At 40.1% G+C, this 8917-nt stretch overlaps 1 protein-coding gene across 2 annotated transcripts; it reads left to right on the forward strand.

The window, feature by feature from the left end:
- Positions 1-341: 341 nt before the first annotated feature.
- Positions 342-8894, forward strand: LOC109908127 (eukaryotic translation initiation factor 4E type 3). 2 transcript variants are annotated; one of them, XM_020506626.2, is made up of 7 exons: positions 342-847; positions 2570-2642; positions 2817-2911; positions 3004-3064; positions 3185-3251; positions 7265-7420; positions 7567-8894. In XM_020506626.2, the coding sequence occupies exons 1-7, from the start codon at positions 684-686 to the stop codon at positions 7611-7613; spliced, it is 663 nt and encodes a 220-aa protein (XP_020362215.1). In that variant the 5' UTR covers positions 342-683; the 3' UTR covers positions 7614-8894. The 2 variants fall into 2 exon arrangements, with proteins under 2 accessions (XP_020362215.1, XP_020362216.1); XM_020506627.2 differs by lacking the exon at positions 342-847 and adding an exon at positions 2200-2424.
- Positions 8895-8917: the final 23 nt, after the last annotated feature.

The following is an 8917-nucleotide window of genomic DNA, read 5'->3' on the forward strand; positions in this document are numbered from 1 at the left end:
TTTATTCCTTGTGTTTAGTTTTTATTGTGTATTTGTCTTGTATTCTGCATTGTTGGGAAAGGACAGTAAGTAAGCATTGTAACTGTTAGTCTACACCTTTTGTTTAGGGAGCATGTGACAATGGAAATGTATTTGATTATAAAGGGCATTTATAATGTTCATTCACACATTCAATTCATCAATCTATTTTATATTGGCAGATTCAATTGTCACTGAAAATATCACTGTCATGCTTAGATGTTTTAGTCTGAGTACCAGTTTGTTTAGTTTATTCTACTCTTTGCCACTCCTGTCATGATAAACTTTAGCATAATGACATGGAGTTCAAGGTGTGGAATGTTAGATTTAACCGACTGGTACCCATGCTGGCCATAGATGTTTAAGGTCATGATACTGATTGAATATTATGATAATTCTGGATGATTTAGACATTTACTTTATTGATGTTTGTGTAATGGACTGTGAAAAGTAGAGCACAAATATATTATATTCTACAGCATCGCGCCTGCCGCTTTTGGCAAGAACGTTTGGTCTGCAGACAGCAATACGTCATTTTACTGTTGTGGCGGCAGAACAGTGAAGCGACGAATGAGTCAGCAGAGTAGGCACTTCCTATACAATCAAAAGGGGAAACGAGATCTTTTAAAAAACTATCAAATCGCTATTTTTTTACAAGCAAGGAAATGGCAGTTCCTGCTGTCCCGAATCCGCAATTGAACAAAACAGTAAGTCAAAACTCCCCCGAACGTAACATCCATATCGACGAAAGAGAATTGGAGAACATCACGAACAACGATGGAAACGGTACTCTCCCATTACATTCTCCGTGGACTTTTTGGCTTGATAGGTAAGCTCACCATTTTATCATTACGTGGACTTAATGGCGATTCTTTCTATGCTTTCATGGGATGAGTTTGTCAACAAAATTGCATTTGCGATAGCTAGAAAGCCTTCTTGACAAAACAAAGGAGTAGGCCTTTCAATCAGTTATGCGTATAACGCCGCAGAAAGGCAAGATGACTACCATATTCATTATACATTATATGATTATTACACTTGACTATAAGTCTGTTTTCGCAATCACGATACATTGTTTCTTATTTCTCTGGTGATTTGATAGCATGCGCACCATTAGAACATGTTCTCAAACTCAGTCTTTGATTTATTTTAACTTCAGATCACTGCTTCACTGTATTTGTAAATATTATTCTATTGTGGGAGGTGTACACATGACCTGCAGAAATTGGACTTTGTCTATTTTCATGAACAGTGTGAGTGCTTGTATTGGGGCATAGTCTGTTAAGACCTTGGGTTGGAGAAAGCACTTGGCCCTCTGATTTGTTGTAAACATGTTTTTTATGAAACATCGGCCTAGTGGTGAAAGTGTTTATTTCCAATCTCAAGACTAAAAGTCAAATCATAGGCTGCTCTGTTTTTGTTTAGGCTATTGCCATCCATTGACACTTTAATGTGGGCAATTTTTCTGTCTTGGTTTCAATTTAGATTTTTTTCTAATAAAAACATGTTCACTGTGATGGATGTCACAATAATGGCCATAGATTATCATTTTGCATATACAGATATTTTCTTTCAATGTGTTTTTATTGAAATTGTATATCCGTCAATGTACTGCTCTTGGCAAGAGAACGCCGACAATTTTAAAGGGGGTCATTCTTGTTTACTGCTGGGCTAGAGTCCAGTGGAAAGGGGATTGACACCTGATCTCCGACCTGGCTGCTTTGAGCACAACCTCTTTTGGCTGAGTTATCTAGTAAGGCCTGTTTACAGAGTGGGAGGAAGGCTTGCTATAGGTACAAAACTAAACAGGTTATTTTAGGTCTGATTGCTAGATAAATTCGTTTAAATATTGATATTTTGTAGTGCTGAGCGATTCCGAGTTCGGTTTCGTTTTGGGATATTTTTAGGACTGCTAGATAGATCATGCCAGATGTGGAGTTATACATTTGTTTAAATATTGTTGTTGTGCTGAGTGATTACTAGGTCGTTTTGGAAAAAAGTGTTTTCGGTTTCGATTTTAAAAAAAATGCATTATGTGGGTTAAATGCTGTAACAACACAGAATAAACAAAGTGATGGTAATGACTGTCCCTTTACTTTGACTTATTGGGCTCCTGAGTGACGCAGCCGTCTAAGGCACTGCATCTAACTTGTGAGATTCATCCAATGTCTGTCGTGTTTTTGGAAAACGTGATCGCGTCGTCGCTGCTCGCACTGCTCCTTGTGCGCACGGAGTGCTAGTGCGCATGTGATGTTGGTCTGTACAAATCGGATGCAACCCGGAAATAGACGGTTCATGAATCGGCGTAGTCTTACATGAGTCTCCAGTTTTTATTATACCACGGTGCTTGGGCCCCACAGGCTTGCTTGGCAAGAACCAACGACAACAAGCAGCTGCATGCGCAATGTATTCTGATCATTGTAGTTAAAGACCACGTTTTTTGCGCTTAAGTTGGAAAACATTTCTGAGATCTCTAGAGAAACGCCATCGGTCATCGAAAAACATTTCAGTTAATCGCTCAGCACTAATGTTTTGTTTATCTTTCCTCTAGATCTTTACCAGGAACAACGGCAGCAGAATGTGAATCAGGTCTGAAAAAAATCTACACTGTGCAAACAGTTCAGGTAAGGTTTGCGTGTTAGTTGAGCGTTTTAAGATCTGCCTGCATCACATTATTATACATACACATGTACTGTACTCTATGTTATGGCTTTGTGTTTTTCAACAATAATGCAGCAATAATATGAATTTGATAATCATGGTAAAGAACCTATTTTCCCTTGCATCTTTTTGAATAGAGCTTTTGGAGTGTGTACAACAATATACCTGGAGTGTCCAGCCTACCACTGAGATGTAGCTATCACCTAATGAGAGGGGAGAGAAGACCCCTCTGGTGAGCCTAACTCACCTAATTTGTACATAAACACAAGTCTATGCATCATTATATTATATGACCTTTCATTTACTATTGTCTTTTTTATCCAGGGAAGAAGAGAGTAATGCAAAGGGGGGAGTTTGGAAAATGAAAGTACCCAAAGAAAGCACTGTAAGTACGATACAAGTAATCTGTTATTTTTTAATAATTCATACAAATGTAATTTATCATGTTTGTTGAGTAAATGTGTATAGTGTTGGTTACATACTCAATGTGTCTTCATTTCCCCAGCCTGCTGTATGGAAGGAGTTACTGCTGGCCACTATTGGGGAGCAATTTACTGATTACTGTGCTTCAGGTAAGAGTGTGAAGGGAGAGAGTACATCGTGTGCAATGTTTTTCAGACTCCCAACTGTGGGTTTTGGTTTACATGGTCTGTTGTCAGCTTGTACAGTCATGTCTAATGAGTCAGTCAACCATACAGAATAACTCTGTGAAATACCATGCTCATCCAATGGTTTCTGGGCCTTCGGATGCCACCCTGTTCTACATTCCTCAGATTGTTCAGGTCCTATGACAAGATGGGCTATGAGAGAGTACATCCAGTGGGTGGCCCAGAAGTCTCAGCTCTTGGCCTGCTAGTGTTAGGGTTGTGTAAATTCAAATCTGGTATCAGGATAAATATAACAATGAGTCACCGATTTTTATGCTATGTATTTTTTTATTAGCTAAGTAATAAATGGCAAATGCAACTTTCGTATATACGGGCTCACTAATACCGCGCAGGGCAGAACAGAGAACTGACAGGATGTATGTAAACAGTATTCTTTATACTGTGATGGACATAGTTCCAACCCGTCTGTTGGCCTATCACAGTAGAGGCTGGGCGTGGTTTAAACTTGCTCAGCCTATTGCAGGCGCTCAGGCGGGTCCCCGCCTCTTGGCGCTTCTGTTGATAGATGTAACTGTTGCTGTGAAGAACATCCATGCGCTCATGCTCGATACTGTTATCTCGCACCTGGCTCCTGAAATCTAACAAAAGGCCGCTTGTTCTCGCAACACCCCGCTCTGAATGTGCCCCCCCCCCCCCCCAACTCATTGAACAGTTCCTGTCTTCATGCTACTCTGTATTTTTCCATCATGAGAAAGGCCCATGGCCCTGACACTGTTAACTATGTTTCAAGTCAGCTATGTTGCATAACACATCCATACATCCACACAAGCCAAAAGCAGATAATATTCAATCATATATATATATATGGTAATGGCTATAATGTAAAACACAGAATCCAACACTAGTTCATCTGGAACATGAAGACTAACATCTACCTGAATGAGGAGGCACACCACAAAGACCCTGACATCAGGGATCTTTTGGGGGAGATGATTGAGGAGATAATAGGCTCTGTCTGGTGCAGTTAAATACTACCAGAGAGTTTGACTTCAACAAAATCACCAACGTATCCGCCATCAAGCTCACCCCAAAGGGAGATGAGAGGAAGAGGGCATGTCTCAAAGCTGTTTGACAAGGTCTAGCAAGGCTGTTACCTGCCCAGTAACCTAGAGGTCATTGTACTGGACATTGACTATGAGTCTAGAACACCCAACCAGGTACAGGGCCTTGGCAGCACTCTGTATAAGTTAAAGGTGAAGTGTTGTGGGGTCAGTGAGCTGGAGAGGAAAGATCTGCGTTGTCAGACTGACTCCCAGGATGTGGAGCTGGGCGACGATGTAACTTGCAGGATCGTCTGGAACGTGGACGTGCTGGCTCTCCAGATCATTTGTCTAAGAACATCTTCCAACTGGCGGGACTGGACCTGTTTTTGTTTCCTACAGAGTGGTGGCTACCGACCCTGGGTGTGGTGTGATCGAGTGTATCCCAGACTGTAAATCCCGTGACCAGATGGGCAGACAGACTTTGGGATGTATGAGTACTTCAGAAACCAGTATGAAGATGAGTCCACTCTAGCCTTCCAGAAGGCGAGGCATAACTTCATCCGTAATATGGCTGCTTACACCCTGCTGCTCTTTCTGCTACAAATCAAAGATGGACACAACAGGAACATCATGCAGGACAGCAAGGGTCGGCTTATCCACATCAACTTTGGCTCATGTTTGAGAGTTCTCCTGGTGGTAACCTGGGCTGGGAGCCAGACCTCAAGCTGACTGATGAGATGGTGGTGATCATGGGCGGCAAGATGGAGGCCATACCTTTCAAATGGTTTATGGAGGTGTGTCGGGGGGTACCTGGCTGTCAGGTCCTACATGGATACAGTGGTGTCTCTAGTCACTCTGATGCTGGACACTGGACTACCATGCTTCAGAGGACAGACCATCAAACTGCCCAAGCAGCAACTCAACCTCATGAGGTTGCTGCTTTCAAGGTCATCCAGATTTTCTTCCTCAGGAGCAAGACCTACGATATGCTTCAGTATTACCAGATCCCATACTAATGACCTGCTGCAGTATTATCACATACTGAAGACCTGAAACCTGTCTGATAGGAGTCCTTATTCTCTATATATGCAGTAACCTCTGCATTAGACTGTCTGTAAGGTCAGAGGATGTCCTATATACAAAGTAATTATCCTCTGCTTGCTGACTATCCAGCAACTTGTGCACTTTATAGATTGTTGTATTTCACCCACCTAATTGGACCCTGATCAAGAGCTGTTATACTAGAGAAATCACACTAACCAATCACACAACCTCTATCTAACTGAACTCTAATACAATCAGCAAATCTCACGGTCATCAATGTATTGATGCAATCACATACTAAGTGTGTGTGTCCAGTAGTCAAAAGAAAGCGATGAGTAGATCTTCTCTCGGGGGACATTTCTAATGGTGGCGCTAGTGACATCTGTCTTGAGTCAATCACATACTGTGTGTGTAGCTGCGCCAATGTAGTTGGGTCCAATTCAGAATAAACCAGTGTTTTGTTTACCTACTAACCTTCTAACTCTGCATGTCTCACGACCAGACCTTCTAGTAGTAATGTCTTGTATGGATTTAGTAGTGGTTTTAAACAGGTGTGTGAGATTCTGTTTGGAGACATTCTTTCTGCACAAAGAGATTTAATTTGCCTTCAACCCTGTACTTCAATCTCCTGGATTTGCTTTTAGTATGAACGGTTGCATCACCGCCAGGTATGGCAACTGCTCGACATCTGACCATAAGGCGCTACAGAGGGTAGTCCGTACGGCCCAGTACATCACTGGGGCCAAGCTTCCTGCCATCCAGGACCTCTGTACTAGGCGGTATCAGAGGAAGTCCCAAAGAATAGTCAGAGTCCAGTCACCCAAGTCATAGCCTGTTCTCTCTGCTACTGCACGGCAAGTGGTACCGGAGTGCTAAGTCTAGGACCAAAAGGCTCCTTAACAGCTTCTACCCCCAAGACATAAGACTGCTGAACAATTAATCAAATGGCCACCCGGACTATTTGATTTAGTGTCTTTACACTGCTGCTACTCGCTGTTTATCTATGCATAGTCACTTTACCTCTACCTACATGTAAAAATTACCATGACTAACCTGTACCCCCGCACATTGATTCAGTACTGTTACGCCCTGTATATAGCCTAGTTATTGTTATTTTATTGTTACTTTTTATTCTTTGTTTATTTGGTAAATATTTTCTTAACTCTTTCTTGAACTGCATTGTTGGGTAAGGGCTTGTAAGTAAGCATTTCACGGTAACAGCTGTTGTATTCCGTGCATGTGACAAATAAAGTTTGATTTGGTGGTAGTGGTGATGAAGACCCCAAAAGCAATTTCTCAAAACCTTGGCACAAACAGAAGGGTAGTATTAAATGACAACTACAGTCCTCTGATGTTATCTTAATGTGTGACAACATATGAGATTGCTGTGAGTTGTGCTTCAGAAACCCTGCTGTTGTCACGCTGTATATCAACTTTCAGGCTTTATGAAGATGCTTTACTTGCTTGTTTGTAAAGAGAAGTAATCTTACATCTGTCTATTAGATGGTATGTATTTTTGTTCTCAATGGATATGTTGTTATTAATTATTTTACTTGGATGTATAAGAGGAAATACCCTATATGTATTACAAAGTGTGTTTGTAATATAACGTAGTCGGCTGTTGGTGAAGCGCATTGGGCCAGTAACCAAAAGGTTGCTGGTTCGAATGCCTGAGCTGACTAGGTGAAAAATCTACTGATGTGCCCTTGAAAGACATTTATTCTTATCTGGAGTGACTTACAGGAGAAATTAAGGTTCTGCTAAATGACTATGTAAAGTTGTAAAAAGTATTGCAGCTTTACAATATTACATTGTAAAATTGTACTTCAAAATACAAAAGGGTATTGATGTGTTTATCTGAAGAAAAATAAATCTCTGGTTATGTTTCAGAGGATGAGGTGGTTGGCGTTAGTGTCAGCGTTCGAGACAGAGAAGATGTTGTTCAAGTCTGGAATGGAAATGCCTTTTTTGCTAACGAAGCAAACATCCTAGGAAGGATCTATGAACTTCTTCCACAGATCACTTTTAAAGCAGTATTTTATAAGCGTGAGTACTTTCAATCTTGTATGACATGATTAAAAACAAGAGTAGAGTACGTGCTAGTTCACTCCATCAAAACAACGTTACTCTTCCCTTACTATAAATGAGCCTATTGATAACTCATGAGATGAATGTGTTTGTTTCTATTTCAGCACATGAGGAGCACCATGCCTTCGAAGGAGGTCGCCCAAGACATTAGCAAGCTTTGCACATTTGACACTTTGTTGTTTTTGGTCTTGGAAATTGACTGAATCTTCTGAGCTCTACTGTCTTTCATGAATGTGTTATACAATTACTTCAATTTGGGCAGACAAATGTCATAGCTGGGCTTTATTTTAGGATGACTGATACATGTTCCTTAGTGTTAGTTTTTTATACAAAGATATTTAGCTAAACCACACTTTATCTCAACAGTGCACTTTTACCAGAGCCTTTTAGTTTTCACAGTTTTCTGATCTTACATTAAATTTACATTGTTCCCTGATTCTAGAATGAATGGAGAGTATTTTCCTCAAGCCAGTATTATTCATACAGTTTTATGTGAAAATGTTGCACATTCAAATGTTTTATTTATTTGTTTTTTGGGGTTTGTAGTTTATTTTTGGCGGGGGGTCTTAACTGTTACTGGTTGTTAGATTTGTTAAATAACACCAACTTTTTTACAAAAAAACTAAATCACCACTCTGCGTGTTACCAGATAAATGCTATAGTTTAGTTTACACTGAGTGTTTTGGTAATCAGCAGTGGGTCATTGTACAAACACACTCAATTGTTTCCGAAATGCACAACAGGCCTTTTTAATTTTTACTGTAATGAACAGGATTACTAAGCAAGGAATCTAGACTACGCCTAGATGGGTATCAGGTTTCTGAAGAATATCAATTGCACATGTCAATTGGTTCATTCAAAAAATGTTCTTCACTTTTGTGTTTATTACATTTAATTTCTATCATGAATATTGTTCTCATTTAAGTCCTACAAACTAAAAGAACCATTTTGAAATTCAAAAAAACGATATGATGTATGAACTGTGCTTTGGGTTGAATGAGTACTTATCTTTACCAAAGACCTTTCTCTCTCTCTCTGTGTCGTGTGTGCATGCTCCCTGTCAAGCTTTTTAAGTTTTGTAACCTGTTGGTTGTAATTGTCATCAGATGCGTCTCTGTAGTTGATTGATTGCGCTTCTCTGTGGCTCAGGTCATCCATGTTCAAACACTAAGCACATTAATTAGGGACGTTTTTGTTGAAAGAAACAAATAATGTAGCTGGACTTTCGGGCAGTTTTTACTATAGTGCCCAGTCAAGGTGAGATCTCAACTGATTGTTAATCTTTGGAATGGTGCCTTGTGTTTTCCAAGGGTTTCAGTCTTGAAAGTTGTTTATTTTTAACATTGAACCAGTCAAAATGTAAAATCTATATTTTTGCTGATAGATTTTGAAATGTTGGAAAAATGAAATGGTAAACAATCATGCCTTGTTATCTGTGGTCTCTGGTGCTGTTTT

Source organism: Oncorhynchus kisutch, linkage group LG17 (assembly GCF_002021735.2).
Source record: "Oncorhynchus kisutch isolate 150728-3 linkage group LG17, Okis_V2, whole genome shotgun sequence".
Classification (NCBI taxonomy): Eukaryota; Metazoa; Chordata; class Actinopteri; order Salmoniformes; family Salmonidae; genus Oncorhynchus; species Oncorhynchus kisutch.

Excerpts from the sequence above, each read along its gene's own strand:
- LOC109908127 (XM_020506626.2), top strand. The coding sequence starts at position 684 with ATGGCAGTTCCTGCTGTCCCGAATCCGCAATTGAACAAAACAGTAAGT. Across the intron at positions 3,252-7,264 it reads TACTGATTACTGTGCTTCAG|AGGATGAGGTGGTTGGCGTT; the intron begins GTAAGAGTGTGA and ends GTTATGTTTCAG. Across the intron at positions 7,421-7,566 it reads TAAAGCAGTATTTTATAAGC|CACATGAGGAGCACCATGCC; the intron begins GTGAGTACTTTC and ends TTTCTATTTCAG.